Raw genomic sequence first — 27,181 nt, 5'->3', positions numbered from 1 at the left:
ATAATGCTGATCATTATTTCTGCAGTAACTGGTTAATCGATGTTTCCATGGTGACGTTTGTTGGATCAAACTCAAAGATTCTGTTTTGGTTTGTTTGTGGTGAAGATGTTTCAGCTCAGAGTGTTTTAGACAAACACACACACAGTGTGTATTATAAGTAAAGACCGAACTGTGTGTGTGTGTGTGTGTGTGTGTGTGTGTGTGTGTGTGTGTAGATGACGGAGCAGAGGAAGAGGAGGCAGAGGATGGGCTTTGCTGACGTCCAGGCCGGAGCGTCCGCCGCGCTGCCTCCGTCCGCCGCAGGAGGAAACCACCAGATCTACAAAACATGAAGAGACCGTTCACAGTCTGTGGACCAGATGACTGATGGGAAATGTAGTCTTTAAAAACACTAGAACAGGAAACATCAAGTGTCACTAAAAACACAAGAAATGCTTGTTAGCAACATTACTGCATACAAATAAGAGACACGATAGCGCCTGAGCTAAGTTTACTTTGGTTCATCTTAATATTTGCTGTTAAGCACAAAGACCTGTGTGTGTGTGTGTGTGTGTGTGTGTGTGTGTGTGTGTGTGTGTGCCTGTGTGTGTGTTTGCGTCTGAGCTGAAAATGACAAATATTCGACATTAGAGATAAAACAGTAACAACATTTTATGTTATGCTAACATTAGCTTTCAGTGCTAGTCAACGCCTTTAGTAGAAGCTAATGTTAGCAGCGGACAGACTGACAGATCACAGGCCGAGTTTGGACCATTATGGTCCAGATTCTGGTCCCTAGTCCATCAGAACCGGATCCACAGAACAGATGATGAACTGAGCGTGCCCACTGTTCATACTGATTATTCTGACATCCTGCAGGAAGTTCAGCACGCTCCTCCCTCAGTTTTGGTCACATAAACAAAAAATGTATCAAATCGACCGGCTCGGTCAGGAATGATGTGCTGAGACTTTTCTCAGAGTTTCACCAAACGCTTTCCCCAAAAATCACCAAAAACCACGACAAAGTTTACAATGGGTGTGTATTGGTAGAATGTGCCAGAGCTAGAGTGGAGAGGGAGAGAAACATTTGTCTAAAAATACATTCGCAAACGGCTCTCATGGCCACAAATGTCACTCTACAGAAATAATTCCTACATAGAAACGTAGGAAAATTCGTGGGCTACGCAGCGATATCACTGCTGAAGCTGTCAGACTTATAGTTTTGGCGGGAGACGCACTGATGCTCCAGGATCACCCACCGACAGCCCCATCTACTCCCATGTAAACTGGAGAGGAGAAATTTCCCAAAGGAGCACGGGGCACCTGTTCTTTCTCTCTCTCCCCAGGTCACATTTTTTAACTTCACACACTGAAATTCAGCATTCACATGGTCGACAAGATGAGGATGCTCACGGTCATTTGGGCTTTTTGATACCACCTACCGTTTGGCATTAGTGTCCACTAGTTGGAGGGGCTTCATTTAGAGATTTTCTGTGTCTCTCAGCAGTCACTCACACACAGACAGAGCACAGCTGCAGTTAATTGCTCTGACCTGCAGCTGACCCTGGTTGCTCGGCAACCTCAAGCTCTCACTCACACACACTCTACATTTATTTACACAGTTTATATTTTAACACAATAATTTCCCATAAATCTGCATTATTGGCCCAAAGACTCAAAGTTACAGTTGAAATATTATCTGTGCATCAGTGCTGGATGGATCACGGACCTCCTGGTTCTGCTCAGTGTTAAATCGTGTGCTTGTGTTTGCGTGCTCAGATTAATCAGACAGGAACTCATTTAAGAAATGTAAATATTCAGTGAGCTGCAGCAGAATGAAATATTCAGTCATCTGTCTGTTTGAATGTAAAGTCAGTTCAACACAGCTGTTTGTTTTTTAAATTGTAAATCTTTAAGTCATTTAAATGATATTATTATTATTATTATTATTATTATTATTATTAGTGATGTATTTAAGCAGAGAGCAGCTCCTGCTTGTTTTCTAACACTGTATCTTGCCTCAGTACACACACTGGATTTTAGTAACGTTAGTGAACGCTTAAATAACGTTAAAAGGTTTGTTTCTGTCAGAACAGACGGGTACACAGTGAGGAGGAGGAGGAGGAGTGATGAAGAGCATCTTTAGAAAAATAAACTATGAAGAATAAAGGTGTGTGTTCTCGCTTCTTATTCGGCTCGAGACGCTGCGCAGTGATTCGCTGAGGTTTAGTGATGATGTCATCATTGAAGTTAAATCGTCATGACGACGTTCACAGTTACAGGCTCAATAATAATTTTAGAAATAAATTTAGAAGATGAATCTGAAGAACAAAGTTTGTCTGATAAACATGATTCATTATTTTATTTGAAACTTCATTTCATCCATTTGAAATACACAGTTTTAATATGAATTAACTGACAAACTTTATGTGACTTATGTCACAGTGCTGGTCATTTTGTAGAACAGGTCGTAGTAACACTTCATGTGCTGCATTATATGTTTCATCTGACTGTTTTCAGGTTTCACCTCGTCACTTTAATGACGGACAGATGAACTGATCGTGACAATAATCGTTAGTTATTTGTTTTGCTGGAAGTGATTTCATGTCTGTAAGTGGATGGAATCTTTTGTTTCATGGGCTTTAATGTCGTCCATCAGCTGAAGATGAATCAAGCATCAAATAATAAATCAGCATCAATCTGTGGTCAGTCCAAACATTCCAGCCACGCCTTTGTTTTCAATGGATACACTGTACACACACATCTACACACAGCACAGTGTGTGTGGCTCTATAAATAGTGTTTATTGTTCTCAGCTCATCCCGTCTCTGTGTGATCTAATGGAATGTTTATGTCTGACCTATGGATTCACTGGTTTCCATTAGAACAGGTGATCTCATGGTCTGTGCTACCTACAGTGTGTGTTTTATATGTGTGTGTGTGTGTGTGTGTGTGTGTGTGTGTGTGTGGAGCTTTCCAAAGGATTTTGGAGCTTTGCCGTGGAGCCTCGGTGGCATGCAGCTCCAGCTGTTGGCTCGAAGGCTGCAGCAGCTGCTCGCTCATTCAACTTCAGAGGTGTGTGTGTGTGTGTGTTTGTGTGTGTGTGTGTGTGTGTGTGTGTGTGTGTGTGCTTCTGTCAGGACGCAGTGTTGAACATCTTTTACACTGTTCACCTCAGAGGAAACGACACTGAACAACATGAAAAACATGTGAGAGCATCACTGTGTATTACAGGCTGTGTCTCTGTTCAGCCACTAGAGGGCAGAAGAACTGCGACATACAGAAACACCAAGTATAAACCTGTGCTAATGCTAACGACATGTGCTAATGCTAACGACGTGTTTGTTCTCTGGTAGCTGCTGTTAGCTCAGTTTGTTAGCTCAGTCTGTTAGCTGCTGTTAGCTCATGTTAGCTCAGTTTGTAGCTGCTATTAGCTCAGTTTGTAGCTGCTATTAGCTCAGTTTGTTAGCTGCTGTTAGCTCAGTTTGTTAGCTGCTGTTAACACAGTTTGTTAGCTGCTGTTAGCTCAGTCTGTTAGCTGCTGTTAGCTCAGTCTGTTAGCTGCTGTTAGCTCAGTCTGTTAGCTGCTGTTAGCTCAGTTTGTTAGCTCAGTTTGTAGCTGCTGTTAGCTCAGTTTTTTAGCTGCTGTTAGCTCAGTTTGTTAGCTCAGTTTGTTAGCTGCTGTTAGCTCAGTCTGTTAGCTCATGTTAGCTCAGTTTGTTAGCTGCTGTTAGCTCAGTTTGTTAGCTGCTGTTAGCTCATGTTAGCTCAGTTTGTTAGCTGCTGTTAGCTCATGTTAGCTCAGTTTGTTAGCCGGGCTGCCCAGACTGGGAGCTCTGGGGGAGTGTCAGTGTTTGTACCAGAGGAGTTTTGGACCAGCAGGAAGGACGTAACGGCAGAGGAGAAGAGAGCGAAGAGGACATGGGAAAAAAAGTCAGTCACAGATTTACCTGTCAGTCAAAGCGTCCCCGCTCTTAATCCTGCATAACTTTAAGCCTTAATATAATGTGAACAGGTGAGTTGTATATAAATTCACCCTCAGTACAGTTGTCATGAACGGGGAAATTAGCTACAGAGACCAAAACTGTTTTTTGTACCAGGCTTAAAACATGTTTATTTCTGCTGTGAAGTTGGACATTGTGGATGGAGCTTTATGGAGACTGACTCACTTCTGGAGCCAGCCTCAGGTGGACGTTAGAGGGACTGCAGTTTGTGTTTCCTTCACAGATACATGTTAGCTTAGCATTCAGGAGCTGTGACACATGTCTGATCATGTGACCGGTGATGTCACTCTGTACAGTGTCTCATATATGGACACGATGGACAATAGAGCCGGACTGTCTTAATCTCCCATCATGCCTTTCCCTCCCTGTTTCCCGCCGTAATCCTCCATCAGTGAGTGACGGTGATGAACGAGGCTTTGACAAACGCCGTGTTTCATTACGTGTCGCCTCAGGGAGCGGCGTGTTGTGATATTTCATAAATCTGTGTGCAGTTAAAGTGAAACAAAAGCTGAGTGGGATTAAAACGGGGCCGAGCTGCTATTCTTACTCTTTAATAATAGAAAGTTGACTCAGCTGACGAGTTACACGCCGACAGAGCAGCGACCTCTGACCCGCCATCAGCTGTCGCCGGGCGCAGGTTTCAGGGTGCGCTTGTTTTTCTTTTGTTCAGGCATGTCGCCCAGCTTCAGTTTTTATTGCTTCATCCACAGAGTGAGGACGGACTCGTGTTACCGCGCGGCGTCCCGCAGCTTTAAGACGCAGCGACACGTCCTTCATGTTTGAGCGTTCCTGTTAAAGCCGACGAGACACGACAGACTCCACGATCAAACACTTCAGCCAACGAGAAGAAACATAAATATTAAATAATATAACATGAATATTAATCAGCTCTTAGTTCCACATTTTAAATTTAATCTCCTAAATGATGCAGATGCTGAACTTGTTGGGGACTATTTTCAGTGGCGGATGAATCTACATTTGGTGTTCTTCAATAAATGACTCAAATCTTTTATTATTGGCATGATATATATATATAAAACAGTTTGGTTGTTAATTTACAGTTAAAAAAACAGTGAAGTTACGTAAAAATGTATTTTATTTATATTTATTTATATTTATTTAGGTTTTTTTCATAAATTTATGATTTTGAGGCGCCACACGCGGTCACGGAGACGTCGTATTTCAGCGTGCACGGTTATTAAATCTATTTTAAAGTCTGCAGATGGAGACTTTGAGTCTTCTATTAAAGATGTTCAGGATGAGCTCTGATGACGAGCTGTGCTCGTTCTATTGATTATTAAAATAAAGTCCATCCTGTCCGCGACCTCTCCGTGTTCGGAGGTGTTTTATAAATAAAGTTTCACTCACTGACTTGCTGCTGATAGCGCCGCACATTTCTCTGTAAGCCCTCCATCTATCCATCCATCCTCCATCCCTCCATCCATCCTCCATCCCTCCATCCCTCCCAGCTGTCTCTCTCCTTTCCACCCCTCCACCCCTCCATCCTCCACCCCTCCATCCTCCCTCCAGCCCTCCACCCCTCCATCCCTCCCAGCTGTCTCTCTCCTCTCCATCCCTCCACCCCTCCATCCATCAGCTGTCTCGCTCTCCGCAGGACAAACCAGCTCCGAGGCCGGTTTGCTCGTTTCCCGGAGAGATCTGACTTCCTCTGGGAAGGAAAGCAGATCTCTGCTGACTAATTGAGTTTCTCTGTTTGTTTTACTCTTTCTGCATCTCTCCGTCATCCCTCTCTCTCTTCCTCCAGTTGTCTCTCCGTTGATTTTCTCTAATCCACAGTAACTTTGTGTGAAGCTTAAACACTGACTCACACACATAATAATACACACACATAATAATACACACACATAATAATACACACACATAATAATACACACACATAAACACACTGTAACACCGGACCACTGACTCATGCTCCAGAACTGCAAGGTAACCAAGGTAACCAAGGTAAGGAGGTAAGGAGGTAACGAGGTAACGAGGTAACGAGGTACATTTACAAAGAGTACAAGATACTGTTTTGATTTTAGCTTAGCTTAGCTTAGCATAGCATATCAGTGGAAACCATGTCCAGATGTTCACCAAGCTCTCACCAACCACTAAAAGTCAGTCCCACATTTACTCTTGTCCGGCGGCTTCTTGCTCGCTCACTCTCTCCTTTTCTCTTCTTAGCTTCCTCCGTCAGCGTCCTCTTCACTCTCTTCTCCTCTGCCATCATGTCCATAGAAGCTGCTGAGCCTGGTTACCTCCTCTTCTTCTTCCTGGTAGTCCATAACGCCTGTTGGTACAAACACTCAGTTCGTTAGCTGACGAACTGAGCTAACAGCAGCTAACAGACTGAGCTAACATGAGCTAACAGCAGCTAACAGACTGAGCTAACATGAGCTAACAGCAGCTACAGCTGTCAGCAGTTTACTTCACTGTCCATCATAAACTCTGTAAATCACAGAGAGTTGAGGCGGAGCAGCCGGAGGACATCAGAGGGAAAACCAGAAAACATTTCCTCCATAAAATATGATCCAGTTTCACCAGAATCAGTGAAATAGTTGCTGCTGTGTGACTGTGAGACCGGTTCTGTGGAGAACAAACATGTAGCTGATGGTCCATCACTTTCCCTGGAATCTCTCAGTTCTACATTTGAGCAGCATCAGTATCTGAACCACTTTAATCTGGATCTGTGGGTCAGGTCACAGAGCTGAGACTACGAGCTGTCAACAGGAACCAGAGAGAAGTCCTAATGGGTCGAGACGGGTCGCACTCATAACACACTCTGTAACGTGACCCAGACTCTAACCTTGTGTGTGATGGAGGTTACTTTGATGGTAGCAGTTGTAAAGTCGTGTGCAGACTTTCAGCAGCTGATAATCTTCACGCTGATTCCTCTATTAATAAAAAACTGTTTCCTGGACTCAGGTCCCACGTTCTGCAGGTACATGAAGAGAACCGACCTGAGCCGGCCCGTAAACACAGAGGAGGAGGCCGCGTGAACACGTGAACAATTCAAGAGATTCATAATACATGAATGTACACACACTCACACACACACACACACAGCACTCGTGCAGTGTTAATACTGATATAATACTGTGTAAACCCTCTACAGACCGCACACACTCACACACACACACATACACATACTCACACACACACTCACATACACACACTCACACATGCACACACACACACATGCACACATACACTCTCACACACACACATACACACACTCACACATGCACACATACACTCTCACTCTCACACACACACATACACACACTCACACATACACACACACACACTCACACACACACACACACACACACACACTCACACACACACTCACACACACACTCACACATGCACACACACTCACACACACACACACTCACACACACACACACACACACACACACACACACACACACACACACACACACTCACACACACACACACACACACTCACATACACACACTCACACACACACACACACACACACTCACACACACACACACACACACACTCACACTCTCACACACACAAACATACTCACACACTCACACACTCACACACACACACACACACACACTCACACATACAGAACAATGGGCCGATGCTATAAACTTATTTTAGCTGAACAACAGAGACGCCAAGGGAACCCCGAGCTCGTCCTGCTAATCCCTGTGCTGTCACTCAGAATGACACAAATGCTCACACACACACACTCACACACACACACACACACACAGATGTATGGAGCTCTGTCTACAGAATATAATCTTCATGTTTAATCAGCTGACTGATGCTTTCTCTCGTTGCAATCAGCCCAAATCTGGTGTCACGGTGAAAACTTTAATGTCTCTGAGCAGAGTTTTTATTATTAACTCAAAGAACAAACTCAGCTGTAATCAGGTGGATTAATGATGAAATCTTCATTCATATGATCTGATGTGGAGAGGTGGGCAGGAGTCGGACATATAGGGTCCTGATGTCCATAAATAGTCTGCGTGGATGAATGAGTCCAGGCTTCCATAGATAGCCCACAGATGGTGCAGAGGGGATGAGGAGGGAGCAGATGTGGGCTTTACCTCTGCTTCATGTTGGTATTCCATCCTGACCACAGCACGCCTTTTATGACCAGCCAACCGAGCCCCGGCCGGCCAATCGGCTGCAGCGGACGAGGTCACATGCAGCGCTGACCTTCACGGGGAGGTTATAAAGTGATGTGATGCTCTGTGGAGGAACTTATTGTGTTCTGCTGCACATCCTCTCAAACCACAACCCGTCCACAGAGCTTCGGACCAGAGCAGACTGACCCGGCACCGTGAGTACATGCAGGCAGCAGTGATGCTTAGACCAGTTCAGTTGTAAATGTGTGTCTGAATACTACAGTACCCATGAGCCCGTGAGTTTTCTCACTTATCGTGCAGTCAGGGTGAAAATACTGAATCAGCTGAAGGTTCCAGGAGAACTCCAGATTCCAGATTCCTTCAAAGTTTTGAATGTTTGAAATTTTCACGTCTAAACTTCGATACAGGTCGTGTTGGTGACGTCATGATTTTAGTTTAGGTTCTGCTCACATGGTCTGTCTGCTACGCTGCCGCCATCATGTTCGATTCCTGAACGCTGTCATCAACGTGCACACGGCAAAATACCTTTGGATGCAATTGGAGAACCAATCAGAGCGATGACGCGTGGCGTTGGGGCGGAGCTCGGCCCGTTCTCTCAGAGCAGCAGAACAGATCTGGACCTCCTGGAACCGCCTACTCGCCTCCAATAATCTGACACTGACTCCAGACACACCGTGTCTCGTGTCTTTAGTAACTTGTCGTGAACTCTGAGAGTCTTCCAGTTGATCCACGGGGGAAATTCCTCCGTCAGGCCTCGCTGTGTCGTCGGTGAATCTGGAGCGTTTCAGATGGATCCTCTTGAGCTGATGTGGCAGCTGAGCCAGATTTACTGTAAATGACCGACATGCCTTCATACTGACATCATAGCTCAGTTTGAGTCCGTGGCTTCGCTGACAGGTCGAGTGCCAGCGAACGAGATCACATAAATAAATAAATCCATGAAACAGATCAACAGTCTTCATCTGAACCAACACGCGACGTTTGTTCTGTTTGTTCTGCAGCATCTTTAAATTAAACTAGTGAAGCTGCATGAACACTGATTAATCAGGACACCGTGCTGATCAACCATCAGTTCAGTGTTTTGATAGAACCTGAATGACCTTTGACCTCTGACCTGCAGTCGTTGGTTTCAGAACTTTAAATTAAACTAATAAAATAGGCGTAAAGTGTTTTAAGGCTTCATCATGAAACTCTGCCAACATCGACGACGCATGTCGGAGAGTTCTGCTAAAACAGGAAAGACTGAACCGACTGACAGACAGGATGGAGGGACGACGGGACCAGCCGGACCCGAGCTTCTGCTGAGCATGGAAGAAAGAATCAGCTCCAGCTTTGAGACGCAGCTCAGGTGATGCTGCTCGCCCGTTCATCACTACCGAAGAGCCAAGAGTCCTGAAGCTCTCAAGAGAGGAAGGTCCACTGTTAGTCCACATGTTCCCGGGTCACAGCACAGACGCTGCTTTCTACACCAGGTTTCTCCCGCCAAGCTTCAAGCGTTGGACAAGAAGGACAGAGACAAACTGTCCTGTCATCCTTTACCAAAGTAAACTACCTGACACAAACGCTTTAAATGTGCAGCCGAAGCGTCGGTGACTTGGTAACGAAGAAACACAGCAAACTGTTGAGTCTACTCATGAATATATAATTAGTATATGTATCATGTTTAAATACGTGGCCTTGAAGGCAGAGACATGAAGAGACTTTCTGCTCTTTATTTCCACGTCTGCATCATCTGTGAGGACGAACGCTTAAATAATAAGAAGCCGTGTCAGTTCCTCTGTCTGTTATACTGTCCAGAGTTAGAAGAAAGAAGACACGAGGCTGTTCTTAGATCAGCAGCATTCTTTTTTCTTAGAATGACAAAGTGTAAAATGTTGTTCTCATGTTCTCGTGTTCTCGTGTTCTCATGTTCAGATGTTCTCGTGTTCTCGTGTTCACATGTTCTCATGTTCTCATGTTCAGATGTCTCGGTTCCTGGATATGACGGAGTTCGGAGAATCTGGTCGTTACCTTCGTCTCACCAACCTGGAGTACCTGGCGGCCAAAGCTCAGGCCTTCGATGGTACAGGCATTCACAGTCTGTGGGTGGAAGACGAGGCAGCTTCATGTTTGTTAAAATATTAAAGACGGTCTGTCTTTTTTCATCTCTCAGGTACGAAGCGAGTTTGGATGCCTGACGACGTTGAAGCGTACACAGAGGTGGAGATCAGAGAGCTGAACGGAGACAAGACCACCGTGGAGACCAAGGACGGACGGGTAGGCCGACATTCAGATGATCCTGATGCTGATGCTGAAGCTGATGCTGAAGCTGATGCTGATGCTGATGCTGATGCTGATCCTGAAGCTGATGCTGATGCTGAAGCTGATCCTGATCCTGAAGCTGATGCTGAAGCTGAAGCTGATTCTGATGCTGATCCTGATGCTGATGCTGATGCTGATCCTGATCCTGATCCTGATCCTGATCCTGATCCCGATGCTGTCCTCTGCACAGCTGATCGTTCACGTTGTTTTACATGTTTCAGTTTCTGATCGTGAAAGAAGACGACCTCCAGCCGATGAACCCTCCGAAGTTTGACATGATGGAGGACATGGCCATGCTGACTCACCTGAACGAAGCTTCGGTCCTCTTCAACCTGAGGCGGAGATACAGCATGTGGATGATCTACGTCAGTAATCTGAAACACACAATCCCTCACGAACCTTTTGCTCAGCGTGGTCGTCATCCTCCGTCTCTACTTTCAGACGTACTCCGGTCTGTTCTGCGTGACGGTCAACCCGTACAAATGGCTGCCGGTCTACACTCCCGAGGTGGTGTCGGCCTACAAAGGGAGGCGTCGTGCAGATACGCCGCCACACATCTACGCCATCGCCGACAACGCCTACACCGACCTGCTGCAGAGTGAGTCACCTCTGACCTCTAACATTAACCCTGCAGGTTCATTTTGCTCCAACCAGCCAGTCTGTTAGTCTTCATACTGTTGGACCAATGGTTGGAGTCAGTCCTCCATCGTCTGCTGATGGTTCCTCTTGTTCCTCCACAGATCGCGAGAACCAGTCGATGCTGATCACGTAAGTCACGACCGCTTTAACCTTATAGGTTGATCTGATGCTTCAGAGTGCTGGATGTGCCTCCATGGAGGAGGCTGTTGTGGATGGATGAGTCGAACAAACACTTGGAGACCGTTTGTATATAGGCTCCATGAGTCAACCTATGTAATTATTTCAGTCAGGCACCACCTGACACACCTTCACAAACATCAAATTCAAAAGTCTGTGAAGGTTCTCCGTCACCCAGGTCATCGTGCTTCTAGAAGGGTCAAATCTGTGGCAACTGGACTTGGACTTGGTTGTAGATCCGTGACAACCATTGTTGCTTAATGAAACCGAGTCAACGCTGAGTTTTGGTTTCACGATCCTGAAAGAAAGTCCTGCGTTTGTTTGACTCATTCATCCACCTCACCTGCACCATGAGGACTCCGGGTACGTAGATGCGAACTTCTTCCACCTCTGGCTCTGTAACATTCAAACATGGCTGTAACGTCTCATCAGCATCATTTAATCTGACTGAACACGTGAACCAATCTGCATGACAGTAGCATGTTTTCGTTCTTTCACGTCACCGTTAAACAAAAAGTCTTTCTGTGTTCGACGTCCGCTCAGTGGAGAGTCCGGCGCCGGGAAAACTGTCAACACCAAGAGGGTGATTCAGTACTTTGCCATCGTCGCTGCTCTCGGAGAAAACGTGAAGAAAGGAGTGAGTCTTTGTCTTCATGACAAACGTGAAGAATGTTTTGAAGAATACTGTTTATCGTGTCTCACACCTCTCTGTCTCCGTCCATTCAGGGCTCTTTAGAGGACCAGATCATCGAAGCCAATCCTGCCATGGAGGCGTTCGGCAACGCCAAAACCATCCGCAACGACAACTCCTCTCGCTTTGTGAGTGATTGTACATATAGAGTAAAGGATCTTCCTCCGCTGTGGGTGTTTGAAGAGTCTGTTTGTGTGTTTTAAGGGAAAATTCATCAGAATCCATTTTGGGCCGACCGGGAAGCTGGCGTCCGCCGACATCGACATCTGTGAGTGGAACGACAGCGTTTAGAGTCTAACGATGAATCCTCTGAACTCCTCTGTGTGTGACAGTATCAGTGTGTGTTTGTGTGTTTGTGTGTTTCAGACCTTCTGGAAAAGTCCAGAGTCGTGTTTCAGCAGCCCGGAGAGAGAAGCTACCACATCTACTACCAGATCCTGTCCAGTCACAAGCCAGAGCTCCAAGGTAACACGTGTCGTCATGAACTGAAGTCCAAATCCAGTACTCGAGTACTCGAGTCCATCGAACATTTAAAACAAACAAAAGTGTGATGTTTCATTCATGAAAAGAAGCTGAGATCAGTCTGCACACCAACAGGTGGCAGCAGAGTCAAACAAACCGCGTTCGTGTTCTGTTAAAAACTGACGTGATGAATCTCTGAAATCCTCCGTCCGTCATGTTTCACCTCCAAACTTCTCACCTTTCATTCTGATAATAAATTATCCAACACATTCATATATCTCAGCAGTTTGTTAATATTTTATATGAAGGTCAAACAGCAACACACGTATCAATAATAAAATGATGTAAGAGGCACTTTCTCTTCAGTTATATTTATTTGCATTTCCCTCTCCCATTTTTGCTTTATGTACAGTGTTGAGTGTTTGTGAAGAGATGAAATGCCAGAGCATAACTTGCTTACAATGCCCTTGTTACTGCCTGAATCATAAGCATTAAAAAATACTCTTATAAGTGCCGGTGGTTCGTTCGAGTTAGTTCCCCTGATCTCCTTTAGGAAGTAACTGCGAATTTGAAGGTATCTATAAAAATCTACTCTAACTCATACTTCTGGCACAGGGTTTGAAAGCTGACCATCTCCCACTTATCAACAATTCTACACAAAGCTGTGATTCCACGTTGAGACGTGGTCAAAATACACGCGGTTGTTTTGAATGTGGATTTCTCTTTTCTCCCAGGCGGCGTTCAGGACTTTTTCTTTCACCGTGTATTGAAGGAAGCGCACCACAACACTGCGCGGTGGTCTCCCCGCCGCTGGTTGTTGGGCGAGTGATCTATGAGCCCGCTCAATACCCAAGTTGTCACCTTGGTTCAAACCGAGTTTCTCTCCTAGTTCAGTCTTTATCAGATTTTCAACCATCTCAGCCACGGACGGACCCTCGGTATTTTCCGGCACACCGTAAATTCGGATGTTATTACGCCTGGAGCGCCCCTCCAGGTCGGTAATCTTATTTTGCATCACCTGGTAGCTTTTCAGTAGCTGAGTGAGAGCATCCTTAACTCCCACATCAAACCGTTCAATGTCCGTCACTCTGTCCTCCACCTCGCTCAGGCGTTGGATCGCTCCTTGTATCTCTCCGGAAACCTCTTGCAGTTTCTGGTTGATTTCTGACGCTAGCTCGCCCATTTGCTGCTTCATATCAGTGCGTACATTGGAGCGGAGACCAACGAGCTCCTCCTTTACCTCTGCCTTTAGTGCGGACATCCCGGTGCACATTACTTCGCCCATTATTGTCCGTATGGAGTCGAGTGTTAAGCTAGCGGGGTCAGCCTCCGCTCCGCGGGCGCCATTTTGGGTGCCGCCGTCGCCCGTGTCGGGTTCTTTCTCCGTGTCTTGTTCTGCGTTTTTATTCATTCTTGTTGTCATACCCTTTCTAGATTTATCCCCAGACATTTTGTATTGGTATCTGTCCAGTTCTAGTTCAATTTCCTCGAATTAGGGGGGATTTTGCCAGGCCAATGCAGGAGCTCGCAAACTATGCTGCCATACTTCGCCTCAAGCCACCGGAAGTCCTCCGTAAGAGGCGCTTTCTGTATTTTTACATGTTTAGAAAGAAAAACACAAAGAAATTCATTTATTTATATATTTTTTAGAAAGAAAAACACAAAGAAATTCATTTATTTATATATTTATACTTTTTTGTACCTCCTAATATGAACTAATCAAATCATCACCAACATGTTTTAAATGTTGCTTCAGCGTTGTTTTAACGTTGTCCTGTGTTGCAGACATGCTGCTGGTGTCCACCAACCCCTACGACTACCACTTCTGCTCCCAGGGTGACACCACGGTGGGAAGCATCAACGACGGAGAGGAGCTGGAGCTCACTGATGTATACACACACACACACAAACACACACACACACACACACACACACACTCCTGACCATGAAAACACACTCTGTCCTCTGATGAACTCTAATATGTGTGTGTGTGTGTGTGTGTGTGTGTGTGTGTGTGTGTGTGTGTGTGCAGCACGCCATGGACACGCTTGGCTTCACGTCGGAGGAGAAGTACGGCTGCTATAAGATCGTTGGAGCCATCATGCACTTTGGAAACATGAAGTTCAAGAAGAAGCAGCGAGAGGAGCAGGCCGAGGCCGACGGCACCGAGAGTGAGTCCAGACCCAACACACCAATCCTCATCACTCATCAATAATCAGATTAAAGACACACAGTTCATGTTCATGTGTCCAGGTGTGGACAAAGCTGCGTACCTGATGGGCATCAGCTCTGCTGACCTGCTCAAAGGTCTGCTCAACCCTCGAGTCAAAGTCGGAAACGAGTTCATCGTGAAAGGACAAACTGTCGAACAGGTAACCGACCGACCGACCGACCGATCAGTTTAACTGTATCTCTGATGTCTGCACTACATCACACCTGACTGATCATTTCATGTCTGCAGGTGAACTATGCAGTGGCAGCTCTGGCCAAAGCCACCTATGACCGGATGTTTAAGTGGCTCGTGAGTCGTATCAACTCGTCCTTGTACACCGCTCTGCCACGTCAGTACTTCATCGGAGTTCTCGACATCGCCGGCTTCGAGATCTTTGAGGTAAAGACGAGAGAACGACAGAAACGTTGATTCAGTTTCTGAACTGTAAACTCAGCTGAAACAGCGTGGGTGGATGTTTTTCACTTGTGATAGAGCTAAGATAGAAATTCACCTCCTTCAGTCTTTGTGCTGATCATGTCTCGGACCTTCAGTATGTTGTTCATCTCCTTCTGCAGTTCAATAACTTCGAGCAGCTGTGCATCAACTTCACCAACGAGAAGCTGCAGCAGTATTTCAACCACCACATGTTCATCCTGGAGCAGGAGGAGTACAAGACCGAGGGCATCGAGTGGACCTTCATCGACTTCGGTTTGGACCTGCAGGCCTGCATCGACCTCATAGAGAGGGTGTGTGTGTTTGAGCTTGTGTTACTCACAGGACGAGGTTATTGTGTTTGTCAGGCCCAAATATCTTTGATATCAACACAACAAATGAATGCACTTTGGATTTTCAGCCCATGGGTATTCTGTCCATCATGGAGGAGGAGTGCATGTTCCCCAAGGCCACGGACCTCAGCTTTAAAACCAAACTCTACGACAACCATCTGGGGAAGTCGCCCAACTTCCAGCGGCCACGACTCGACAAGAAGCGCAAATATGAGACGCACTTTGAGTTGTTTCACTACGCCGGGGTGGTGAGTAATCAGCTCATCTTAGAGTCTCTGAATTATTTATTACTGGATCCAACCAGAAGTAATAGCTGTGGAATAAATAAGGTAATTAAGTTAATTGCTGTTTTCACGGCTGACGTGTTTCCATCACACGGTCGTTTAAATTAAATTAAGGATGCAATTTCTGATTTCGGAGGCCGTGATAGAAATATGAAATGAGCAAAACTCTGAAGAAAAGAATCTGCAGTAATGGATTTGCTTCACAGTTTTTTTCTACGACAAAAAAACTAACGTTGTGAGGAACAGGTCGAGCGGAGCCGAGCCTCCAAAGCAGCGATGCGACTGAGTTTTCTGGTTATTTATTTCTGCTTCAGTGCTGCCCCAGGACCCGAGACCTTTTGAGTCTAGTAACTAAATCAGTAAAACCAGCTTCACACCAACAGGCGACGTCCTAAAGATTAAAGCTGGAGCAGAGACATTAGTTCTTTCATTCTTGGTTCACTTTCATGTTAACGGTTTGAGCCCATGAGTACAGACACTCAGACGTGGTTTGGTGACTTTTAATCGTCCTTCTTTTATCTTTGCTTACAACCCTTCAGGTGCCGTACAACATCACCGGCTGGCTGGATAAGAACAGAGATCCTCTGAATGAGACGGTGGTGGTTCTGTTCCAGAAATCCGCCAACAAACTGATGGCTGGACTGTTTGAGAACTACATCAGCGCTGAGATGGGTAACTACACAAACATCCGATATCTGAAAGTCTGGAAAACAAACACTTCAGAGGATGGAGTGTGGTGACGCTGTGTGAGGAAACTTTGTGCTGTTGTTTCAGCCGGGAACCCAAAGGCTGAAACCAAGCAGAGGAAGAGGAAAGGAGCTTCCTTCCAGACAGTTTCACAGTTACACAAGGTGAGTCCAGACCTGCAGGACTGTTTGTGCAGCGCTGAACTGGGTCCGAACAGTACAGCATGAAACAATACTCAACTATCAGTCTGACTTCTGGTGCTCGTCACCATCGTTGTCATTGTGAAAACAGTCGTGTCGTCTTCACCAGTAGATCTGCAGCTCTTGTTCTGTTTTGTATTTCAATGCAGGAGAACCTGAACAAACTGATGGCGAACCTCCGCAGCACTCAGCCTCACTTTGTCCGCTGCATCATCCCCAACGAGTCCAAGAATCCAGGTAGCATGGAGCATGCTAGGATGAGATATTAATAATAATACAGCAGATTTAATCTAAAACATTGTTGAAGATGTCTCGAGTGTGCCTTGATGTGTTTTCCAGGTGTGATGGATCCGTTCCTGGTCCTCCATCAGTTGAGGTGTAACGGAGTCCTTGAGGGCATCAGGATTTGCAGGAAGGGCTTTCCAAACCGTATCCTGTATGCTGAGTTCAAACAACGGTCGGTGCCAACCTGAAGCCGATGTTTCAGAAGTTACACTGATCTGATGAGTACTCCTCAGTAACCCATGTGTACTTTGGTTTCTCAGTTATCGCATCTTGAATCCTGCTGCGATCCCAGAGGCCTCGTTTGTCGACAGCAGGAAAGCTGTGGAGAAACTGCTGTGCTCTCTGGACATAGACCACACCCAGTACAAGTTTGGACAGACTAAGGTACAGCACAGAGACTGAACAGCACCAGTTAAGGTTAAAGCCTGAAATGAGATTAAGATGAAGACAAAACACCTCTGTGATCTCTGTCTGTCCATCCCAGGTGTTTTTCAAGGCGGGTCTGTTGGGTCAGTTGGAGGACATGAGGGACTCCCGTCTGTCTCAGATCCTCACCACCGTTCAGGCCATGTCCAGAGGGAAGCTGATGAGGATGGAACGACAGAAGATGATGCTGCACAGGTCAGTGTGACAACCATCAGACTAATAATAAGAATCAAAGCAGAATGTCGGCTGGACTCTGAAGATCTGTCTTGTCTTCGTCCTCTCAGGGACGCTGTCATGGTGATCCTGTTCAACCTCCGAGCGTTCTTCTCCGTGAGGACTTGGCCCTGGATGATGTTGTTCTATAAGCTCCGCCCGCTGCTCAGGAGCGCCCAGGTGGAGAAAGAGCTGGCTGCTCTCAACGACGATTTCGGCAAATTAAAAGACGCCTATGACAAGTGTGTTCATGTCATCACGCCGGACTGTGTTCTGTTATTATTCAGAGCTTCAGATCATATAAACGTCTGGTGTTCTGTCCATCAGGTCGGAGGGAAAGCGCCGGGAGGCGGAGGAGCGGCAGGTGGTTTTGATTCAGGAGAAAAATGACCTGGCTCTGCAGCTCCAGGCTGTGAGTAACACTGAGATGTAAAGAAAGTCACATTTACACCTTGGTCGGTGTTAAACTGGCCCAATATAAATTGTTTATCTTGGCTCCGCTCCTTTTTAAACTGTGTGATGGCTTAGTATAAGTTAAAGGTTATTAAAGTCAACTGGATTAGTTTCTTGAATACCCTCATCCAAGAGGTTTAAGGTAAAGTGTGGAGACCCAGAACTGTTACTCATGGACACACCGCTCCATCCAGACCGTTGAGGTCCAGCAGGCCCAACCAGCTAATCTTTTTTCTATTTCAACGATCCAGGAGCAGGACAACCTGATGGATGCTGAGGACCGCTGCAACCAGCTGATTCAGTCCAAAATCACTCAGGAGTCGAAGCTGAAGGAGATGCAGGAGCGTCTTGAGGATGAGGAGGAGGTGAGCAGCACGCTGATGTCCAAGAAACGAGTGCTGGAGGACGAGGCTGTGTCACTGAAAAGAGACGTGGACGATCTGGAGATAACCCTGGCCAAAGTGGAGAAAGACAGACATGGACTGGAGAATAAGGTGAGTTAACGATGTATCACTGCAGGGTTCCTTCACGTTACATGACTGGTGATGGGTGGAACTGATCAGCTTACGTGACTTTTCCTCCCCGTCCAGGTGAAGAACCTGTCCCAGGAGATGTGTGTTCTGGATGAATCCATAGCGTCTCTGAGCAGAGAGAAAGCTGCCCTGCAGGAGGCCCACCAGCAGGTTCTCAATGACCTTCAGGCCCAGGAGGACAAGGTCAACATGTTGGCCAAGGCAAAGGCTCGACTGGAGCAGCAGGTGGACAACGTAAGAGACCATGAAGCATCAACATGTCGAAATATGAAGACAACCAAACTGTCTTTGTGCTGTCTGCCTGATTTATATTTATCTGTTTGCGAACACGTCTGCTGTCTTTCTACTTCGAAGGACCCCGTGACCCACCTTCAAGAACTGTACTGTAGACCATGAGAACCACCTAAAGAACCTCTAGAGCCTATTTAGTAACATAAGAACTTAAAGGACCCCTGAATGTCATTAAGGACTCTAAAACCTCCACTAGAACAAACAGCTTATCTTAGCTATAGCTTTTTGATGATTATTGGAACCACTGGAACCTCCTCAATGATCGCCTGAAATCCCTGAAGAACCACCACAGCCACAAAGAAAACCTCTGAATGACAATAACTACATACAACACCCCTTCTTTATATGTCATCATAGTAGAACACAGTAGAACTGCCTAGAACCTCCTAATGGACTAATGGACTACAAAAACCCCTAAAAGTCCTTCAGTGTTCTAAAGGACCTACACAGGACCACATCTTAATTGTACACAGTGTAGTTGTGCTGGTGCGCTCCTCGCTGATAAAATTGGTCGTAGGTTTTATGATTAATATCATAATGATGTTTTATATATGAAGTCCTTGAGCATTGCATTAACCACCTTGCAGATCAGGCACATGACTTTATCCGACCCTTAATCCAATTGGATTAAAACTATCAACTGTAATTCATCGCAGGCCGCCATTGGCTCGTGGGCCGCACTTTGAGAACCTATGCTCTCGATGGACCATAAAGACCTTTACATTCCCTTTATGACCACTAGAACCTCCTACAGAAAGACCCCTCAAACCTCCTTATTGGTCATCAGGGTTAAAAGATTGACATGAAGTAAAACCTAACATGAAGTATCTTCTGTGGTTTTGGTACACTGTGATATTGAGGTGCATCCACCCTGCAGGTAGAAGGTTCCTTGGAGCAGGAGAAGAAGGTGCGAATAGATCTGGAACGAACCAAACGTAAGCTGGAGGGGGATCTAAAGTTATCCATGGACTCAGTGCGTGACCTTGAGAACCAGAAAGAAGATCTGGAGGAGAGACTGAAGAAGTAAGAAAACACACGAGTTCTTTTATTTCATCAGTGTTTATCTTTCATTTGATGTTACACTGAACGTCACTCTGTCTCTCTGACCGTCCTAAAGAAAAGACTTTGAGTTCGGTCAGCTTCAGTCTAAAATGGAGGATGAACAGAGTTTGGTTGCTCAGCTTCAGAAGAAGATGAAAGAGCTTCAGGTTGGTCAGATCCTTCAGCTTCCTGATCTTCAGCCCTTCATCGCTGCTGCTTCACGACTCTGTTCTGCTCCCTCAGACCCGTATCGAGGAGCTGGAGGAGGTTCTGGACGCGGAGCGAGCGTGGCGTTCCAAAGCTGAACGTCAGAGGAACGAGATCGCCAAAGAGCTGGAGGAGCTCGGAGAGAAACTGGAGGAGGCGGGAGGAGCTTCTGCTGCTCAGATCGCTCTCAACAGGTCAACATCTGTTTTAAGGCTCCACCCACTCACACATCTGTAATAATCTAACCATCAGCTCTGCAGGTCGAGAGCTGTTATTCAGATATTTATGACATTTGATTTGTTTTATGGCCAAAGCTTTGGATTCTTTACACCTCCCTTCTTCTTCACATACCTGACAGTCTGAGTGAGCCCTGTGACTCAAAGTGGATCTGACTTCATGTCAAACAGGAAAAGGGAGGCAGACTTCCTGAAGATGCGGCGGGAGCTGGAGGAGGCGGGGCTTCACCACGAGGTGACGGCCGCCACCCTGAGGAAGAAGCACTCGGACACGGTGGCGGAGCTCAGCGAGCAGATCGACGCTCTGCAGAGAGCCAAACAGAAACTGGACAAAGAGAAGGTGGAGCTGAGGCTGGAGGCCGATGACCTGGCTGCTAACGTGGAGCAGCTGTCCAGGGCCAAGGTGAACACAGGTGCACCTTAAAAAAGATTTCATCATCATCATCAACCACTGATGATGATTGAGTCATATGTGTGTGTGCAGGGCGCTGTGGAGAAGATGTGCAGGGTGTATGAGGACCAGCTGAACGAAAGCAGGAGCAGAGCAGAGGATCTGCAGAGACAGCTGACCGAAGTGTCTGCTCAGAGAGCACGAGCACTCACCGAGACCGGTACGAGTCACTGAGGAGGTCCAGTTAGATTTCCTCATGAAGGAGCTCCTTCCTAACCACTTTCAACTCTTGGTGTTCTTCCAGCTGAGTACAGCCGTCGTCTGGAGGAGCGGGATGCTATGATTGGCCAGCTTCAGCGCTCCAAGGCCGGCGTTTGCCAAAACTCTGAAGATCTGAAGCGGCAGCTGGAGGAGGACAGCAAGGTAACCCTGAAGCTTTAAACTCCTCTGAAGCCTGCTGCTGTCTCTAGTATCTGACCCAGTAACTGTGTTTGTGTTCCAGGCTCGTGTCGCGCTGGCTCATGCGGTCCAGGCGTCCCGTCATGACTGCAGTCTGCTCAGAGAGCAGCTGGAGGAGGAGCAGGAGGCCAAGGCTGAACTGCAGAGGGCGCTGTCCAAAGCCAACAGCCAGGTGGTTCAGTGGAGAGCCAAGTACGAGACGGACGCCGTGCTCAGAATAGAGGAGCTGGAGGACGCAAAGTAAGATACTCAAAGTGTCTAAAGGACGTCTGTACACAAATACTGACTGAGGACTGACAGCTTGTTCACTGTTCACTGCAGGAAGAAGTTGGTGGTCAAACTTCAGACTGTGGAGGAGGCTGTGGAGACGTCTCAGGCTAAATGTTCCTCACTGGAGAAAACCAAACAGGGTCTGCAGGTAGAGATCGAAGACCTGGTGGTTGAACTGGAGCGATCCAACGCTGCTGCTCTGGCTCTGGACAAGAAGCAACGCAACTTTGACAAGGTTAGTCAGCAACACAGAGACAACCCTCAACACAGACGTAGACGACAGAGGAAATGAACATGGGTGTGTTTGTGTGTTTGATGCAGTTGTTGAGCGACTGGAAGCTGAAGTTTGATGAGAGTCAGACGGAGCTGGAGCTGTCGCAGAAAGAGTCCCGCAGTCTGAGCACCGAGCTCTTCAAACTGAAGAACAGCTATGAAGAAGCTCTGGACCACCTGGAGACGGATAAACGAGAAAACAGGAACCTGCAAGGTACCTTCTCCTTCACGCCGCCATCTTTAATCAGAGCAGCCACATAAATAACAAGATAATAATAAGAGCTCAGACAACTGCTTTAGTTCACATCCTCCGACATTGTTGAATGTTGTGACTGACTTTGTCCAGATGAAATCCTGGACCTGACGGATCAGATCAGTCAGGGAGGGAAGACCATCCACGAGCTGGAGAGGATGAAGAAGCTCCTGGATGTGGAGAAGAGTGATATCAGAGCAGCTCTGGAGGAAGCAGAGGTAACCAGCTTACCTGCTGTAGACACCTGTAGTCAACCCGTCACCAACCAAAATTAACGTTTACTAAACTGCTGCATCTTCTGCCGATCAGGGGACTCTTGAGCACGAGGAGAGTAAGACCTTGAGGTTTCAGATGGAGCTGCAGCAGATCAGGAGTGAGATCGAGCGCAAGATTACAGAGAAAGACGAGGAGATCGACAACCTCAGGTACCAGATACACTGAACAACAGATTCACCTGTCTGAGATAAAACCTTTAAAAATGAAGTGAATAAACTGCTAACATCAGCGCCATCCTCCAGGCGCAGCCACCAGCGCTCCATGGAGACCATGCAGGCCAGTTTGGAGGCGGAGGTCCGTAGTCGCAGTGAGGCGGTTCGTCTAAAGAAGAAGATGGAGTCCGACCTGAACGAGATGGAGGTTCAGCTGGGACACGCTAACAAACAGGCAGCCGAGGGCCAGAGGACCATCAGATACCTCCAGACGCAGGTAGTCTCACTGCACGGCAGTGTTCATGTATGATCTACTTGTGTTGTTTGTACCGTATGCAGACGATGCACAACTCTTTATACTAAAGCTCCCTGCACTGTCCCTTTAAGGAATATGACATCTGAATAATTCATTATGTGTCTGTAAGAACACATCACAGTAAAAACACGAGATAAAGGACGTGTTAGAATAAGAGTGTGACATCAGGACGTTTTTTAGCCAATGATACGTGATCATCTCCCACAGGTTAAAGAGCAACAGGTGGAGCTGGAAGATAAATTCCAGTTGACCAATCAGCTCAAAGAGCAGATCGTCCTATTGGAGCGGCGCTGTTCACTGATGACGGCGGAGGAGGAGGAGCTTCGCGGGATCCTCGAACAAACCGACCGCTCCCGTAAGATGGCCGAACTGGAGCTGGTGGAGGTGGCGGAGAGAGTTAACCTGCTGACCGCACAGGTACGAACACAAAGACACGCTCTGAGCTCGCCAACAGGCCGATGGCTCAGTGTCCTGATTGGCTGGTTCCTGTGTTACAGAACACGGGTCTGGTGAACCACAAGAGGAAGCTGGAGGCTGACCTGTCTGTGCTGACCGGGGAGGTGGACGAGGTGGTGCAGGAGAGTCGCAGCGCTGAGGAGAAAGCCAAGAAGGCCATCACTGATGTCAGTGCTGACCTCTGACCTGTTTAACCCTTTCTGTGGCCCCTCCTCGTGTCCTGAATCCTCTTCATTCATGTCTCACCAGGCGGCTCTGATGGCCGAGGAGCTGAAGAAGGAGCAGGACAGCAGCAACATGTTGGAGAGGATGAAGAAGAACATGGTGTCCACGGTGAAAGGTACAAAACACGGCGTGAAACACGTGATGATGGTTGATGAAGGACTTCCTGCTGATGAACTGTTGAACGTTTTGTGACAGAGCTGCAGGTCAAACTGGACGAGACGGAGCAGATGGCACTGAAGGGAGGAAAGAAACAGCTTCACAAACTGGAGACGAGAGTGAGTCCAGAAAGAAACGTGATCTGATGATATGAACCTTGACGGGCTGAGACAGGAGCTCTTGTTGTGTTCAGGTGAGGGAGCTTCAGACGGAGCTGATGGTGGAGCAGAAGAAGAGCGAGGAGTATCAGAAAGGAGTCCGCCGCTACGAGAGGAAATGCAAAGAGCTGTCGTACCAGGTCTGATCGCCTCACAGCGTCCAGCTGCTGCAGATGTTCTGCTGGTTCTGTTCTCTCATTGGTTCTGTTTGTCGTCCTGCAGTCGGAGGAGGACAGGAAGACTCTGCTGAGGATGCAGGAGCTGATCGATAAGCTTCAAACCAAAGTCAAGAGCTACAAGAGAGTAGCTGAGAACGCCGTGAGTCTTTATCTGTTTTTAGATAGCTTCAAACATTAGCTCACGGTGACTGAATAAATCAGTTAGAGCTGTCGCTCTGTGCGTCCACCAGGAGGAGCAGGTGAGCTGCACCACGGTGCGTTTCAGGAAAGTCCAACACGAGCTGGACGATGCCGAGGAGAGAGCCGACATCGCCGAGACGACCGTCAACAAGCTGCGGATTCGAACCCGCGAACAGAGCAAGAAGGTCGCCCTGGTGAGTCGCACATTCCAACACGATCTCAGAACTCCAACATGTTTCATACGAGTGTTTAATGTTTCCATGTGTCCTCTGCAGATCGCTGAATGAAGCTCGCTGCCTCTTCAACCTTCACCGTGTTTCTGGAGTTTGTGTGACGTTTGATTTGTGCCGTGGATTTCTGTCTGATGTGTTTGTGCTCCATGTATGTAAACATGTCGATATGTTTCTATATTTCTCTCTGTAAAGCATTGTCAACTGGTTTGTACGCGGCGCGTCGAGGCATGTTGGTGCCGTTAGCTGGTTTGGTCACTTTCCTGATTGTTGCTGATTTGCATGTTTTTAGCGCTGTGAGAGTTGACGACAAAATGATATAGATCACGTATAGATTACATAGATCACGTATAGATTACATAGATCACGTATAGATTACATAGATCATGTAGATCACGGGACAACAACACCTAAACTCCACCGGGCGCTGCCGTGACGCGGATGGTGGAACTGATCGCACCTGCTCTCGACAATGATCATGATTCCACCGGAGGCACCGCAGCATGCCGAGTGTCTCCGCTCTGTGTTTGGATTTGATCAAGTTCATTTACTTAAATTGTTACTTAGCTCCTGGTGGGACATGAAGCGAAACACGGAGCCGAGCCCGGTGGGATTTATGGGTTTGTCATTTATGACATAGACTGTCACGGACAGTGCTTTCATTTAAATATGACACATACAGTACATTATAATAATACTGCATTTACGTGTTTTTGATATCAACATGAAAGTCTGTTGCTAACGCGTTAGCTACAGATACTTTTCTGCCCCCTAGTGGTCAAAAAATCCACAAGCACAATCAGAAATGTTGAGTCATGACAAAGCAGACTGTATGTTTGATGTGTGGGTTTTACTGTAGTTGATACTTTCTGACTGAAAACTTCAGTGTAGTTAAAAAATGAGAAATAAATACCTGTTGACGCACAGTTTGACGACTTCTTTAACTTCCTCTCTACACCATGAAATGTGAACAAAGCTGACAATAACTCAGCACGCATGCTGACAATATAAATATACATAGAGTACCAAGAGTAAGTATTGATTAATCAGGATTTCTGCATAGATACAAAGGTATAAAAACTGTTATGATAAAAAGAAGTCTCAGATTTCAACACACACTCACAGTGAAGAGACAAAAAGGGTCAGTTTTGGCATTCGACACTTTATTCACAAACTAAACCAATCACTGTGTCCACAGGTCAGTGTCAGGTGACTGTACAGGTGTGTTAGATCAGTATGAAGCAGCTGCACACGGCAGGTTTACATCACGTGTCGTCGTTCCCGTCAACATGAACCCTCCATCGGTCCATTCATCCCTCCGTCCACCAATCAAAGTGCCAGCAGTTTGTCCTTCAGTGTGTGTGTGTGTGTGTGTGTGTGAGTGTGTGTGAGTGTGAGTCTATCCAGTTCAAAACCAAGAAGACTCAGCTGGTCCAGAAAGGTCCGACTCTAGTGTGCCTCTTTAGAAAACACACCTAAACATTTACAAATACATTCAAACACAACCAGGAGCTTTTTCCTAGAGAGTTGTTAGACAGCAAATAGCACCGCAGAGCAATCAACCAATCAACCAACCAATCAATCAATCAACCAATCAACCAACCAACCAACCAATCAATCAATCAACCAATCAACCAACCAATCAATCAATCAACCAATTAACCAACCAATCAACCAACCAACCAACCAACCAATCAACCAACCAACCAACCAATCAACCAACCAATCAACCAATCAACCAACCATTCAACCAATCAATCAACCAACCAACCAACCAATTAATCAACCAACCAATCAATCAATCAATCCACCAATTAACCAATCATTCAATCAACCAACCAATCAATCAATCAATCAATCAATCAATCAATCAATCAATCAACCAACCAACCAATCAATCAATACATTTGGGGTTAAAAAAACAAAAACTCTATAGACAGCAGACTGGTTGTACTCACACAGGAAAGAAGAAATCACCCTGAGACACTTTGACACCGTTAGAATCAGATTAGAGCGTTTGTTAGATCGACACAAGGTCACGTGACCCTAACGACCGTCGATCGCATCAGACCACAGAGACCAAAAACATACCAGGCTGTAAACATGTTTATTTCTGCTGTGAAGTTGGACATTTGGACATGGGGACTTATGGAGACTGACTCAAGTTGAATATGTCACAGTAACGTTAGCCGTTACCTCATTGGTCTGTACACTCGGCCAATCAGTGTATCTGCTTTAACGTGTACACGCGGCGGGATATTTTGGATTGAACAGTGTGAAAGTGTCTGAGAGGTGATTTTAACACTGACACACTTCTGATGTCTCAATATTCAAGTTTTAAAAAAATGTCATCAGCAAAAAGATTTAAATTTAAAACAAAAGTCACGTTTGAAATCGTCAATCTTATTTTTACGTCTTGTGTGAATCCAGTCGAGTTTTTCTACAGTTATATTTTACATTTTTATAAGTTACATGTAATTTAGAACTCCGGACATTTCAGACCACGAGTCGGGTTCAGGCGAGGGACAAGATGGACGCCAACTCAAAAAGTAAACAAGAGGAGGAAACAAGTGAACTGTGATTGGACGATGATGTTTGATGGTTAACACGAGTAAAAAATACAAAACGTGGTGACACAAAACCAGAAGTGACATCACAATGTAGTCCTTTTTTTATTGGCTCCCATACGGCTTTTTTCCTTTTTACAAAATGTTCTTGTCGTCTCTTCAGGGCTGCTGCGTTGCATCGTGGGTACTGTAGTCAGTCACCAGGTTAGTACAACTTGTAGCTCTTTCGTCGGTGAAGCCGCCGGTCACCACGGTAACCAACACTCAAGTTAGTGGAAGAAGTAAAAAAAGAAAAGAAATGACATCAGCAGTGATGTCACAGTGTTCGACTTCCGTCTCAGTCTGTTTAGTAACAACAACAACAGGGAGGACAGGTCCTTTAACGTCTGAATGG

At 46.2% G+C, this 27,181-nt stretch overlaps 4 protein-coding genes across 13 annotated transcripts in view; 2 read left to right on the top strand and 2 right to left on the bottom strand.

The window, feature by feature from the left end:
* itpr3 (inositol 1,4,5-trisphosphate receptor, type 3) overlaps positions 1 to 1,222 on the top strand; it is a 46,978-nt gene extending 45,756 nt beyond the window's left edge. Inside the window, 1 exon segment of the mRNA XM_027275651.1 lies at positions 216 to 1,222. Coding sequence (XP_027131452.1) covers positions 216 to 332 — 117 coding nt within the window. The 3' untranslated portion in view covers positions 333 to 1,222.
* LOC113744744 (macrophage mannose receptor 1-like) overlaps positions 1 to 27,181 on the bottom strand; it is a 320,504-nt gene that overhangs the window by 147,848 nt on the left and 145,475 nt on the right. The window lies entirely within an intron of this gene.
* On the top strand, positions 7,963 to 25,161 carry LOC104933528 (myosin-7B-like). 2 transcript variants are annotated; one of them, XM_027275652.1, is made up of 46 exons: positions 7,963 to 8,317; positions 10,086 to 10,185; positions 10,276 to 10,379; positions 10,646 to 10,789; positions 10,866 to 11,022; positions 11,165 to 11,192; positions 11,784 to 11,877; positions 11,967 to 12,059; positions 12,136 to 12,199; positions 12,298 to 12,396; positions 14,179 to 14,282; positions 14,426 to 14,564; positions 14,647 to 14,765; positions 14,855 to 15,004; positions 15,181 to 15,351; positions 15,459 to 15,638; positions 16,214 to 16,346; positions 16,449 to 16,525; positions 16,711 to 16,798; positions 16,901 to 17,018; positions 17,107 to 17,230; positions 17,331 to 17,467; positions 17,557 to 17,727; positions 17,813 to 17,897; positions 18,190 to 18,432; positions 18,529 to 18,705; positions 19,640 to 19,785; positions 19,880 to 19,970; positions 20,047 to 20,204; positions 20,418 to 20,649; positions 20,731 to 20,857; positions 20,942 to 21,060; positions 21,140 to 21,336; positions 21,418 to 21,601; positions 21,688 to 21,853; positions 21,986 to 22,110; positions 22,202 to 22,317; positions 22,411 to 22,597; positions 22,844 to 23,053; positions 23,134 to 23,259; positions 23,342 to 23,432; positions 23,513 to 23,592; positions 23,667 to 23,771; positions 23,854 to 23,949; positions 24,041 to 24,184; positions 24,266 to 25,161. In XM_027275652.1, exons 2-46 carry the CDS (start codon positions 10,086 to 10,088, stop codon positions 24,275 to 24,277), a joined length of 5,811 nt encoding a protein of 1,936 aa, XP_027131453.1. In that variant the 5' UTR covers positions 7,963 to 8,317; the 3' UTR covers positions 24,278 to 25,161. The 2 variants fall into 2 exon arrangements, with proteins under 2 accessions (XP_027131453.1, XP_027131454.1); XM_027275653.1 differs by lacking the exons at positions 7,963 to 8,317; positions 10,086 to 10,185; positions 10,276 to 10,379; ... (5 more) ...; positions 12,136 to 12,199; positions 12,298 to 12,396 and adding an exon at positions 13,413 to 13,966.
* The window catches only part of sulf2b (sulfatase 2b), a 78,385-nt gene continuing 77,512 nt past the window's right edge, over positions 26,309 to 27,181 (bottom strand). For all 9 annotated transcript variants that reach the window (XM_027275669.1, XM_027275660.1, XM_027275666.1 and 6 more), the window contains one exon: positions 26,309 to 27,181. This exon is cut by the window's right edge and continues 1,090 nt beyond it. The gene's annotated coding sequence lies outside the window, so the exon portion shown is untranslated.

Source organism: Larimichthys crocea, unplaced genomic scaffold (assembly GCF_000972845.2).
Source record: "Larimichthys crocea isolate SSNF unplaced genomic scaffold, L_crocea_2.0 scaffold148, whole genome shotgun sequence".
NCBI classification, from domain to species: Eukaryota; Metazoa; Chordata; class Actinopteri; family Sciaenidae; genus Larimichthys; species Larimichthys crocea.
Note: the sequence above shows the minus strand (reverse complement) of the source record. Positions and strands in the feature narration are given on the sequence as shown.

Coding starts and splice junctions, on each gene's coding strand:
- LOC104933528 (XM_027275652.1), top strand. CDS start 10,086: ATGTCTCGGTTCCTGGATATGACGGAGTTCGGAGAATCTGGTCGTTAC. Junction 12,200..12,297: donor GTCCGCCGACATCGACATCT/GTGAGTGGAACG, acceptor TGTGTGTTTCAG/ACCTTCTGGAAAAGTCCAGA. Junction 21,337..21,417: donor GAGGAGCTGGAGGACGCAAA/GTAAGATACTCA, acceptor TGTTCACTGCAG/GAAGAAGTTGGTGGTCAAAC.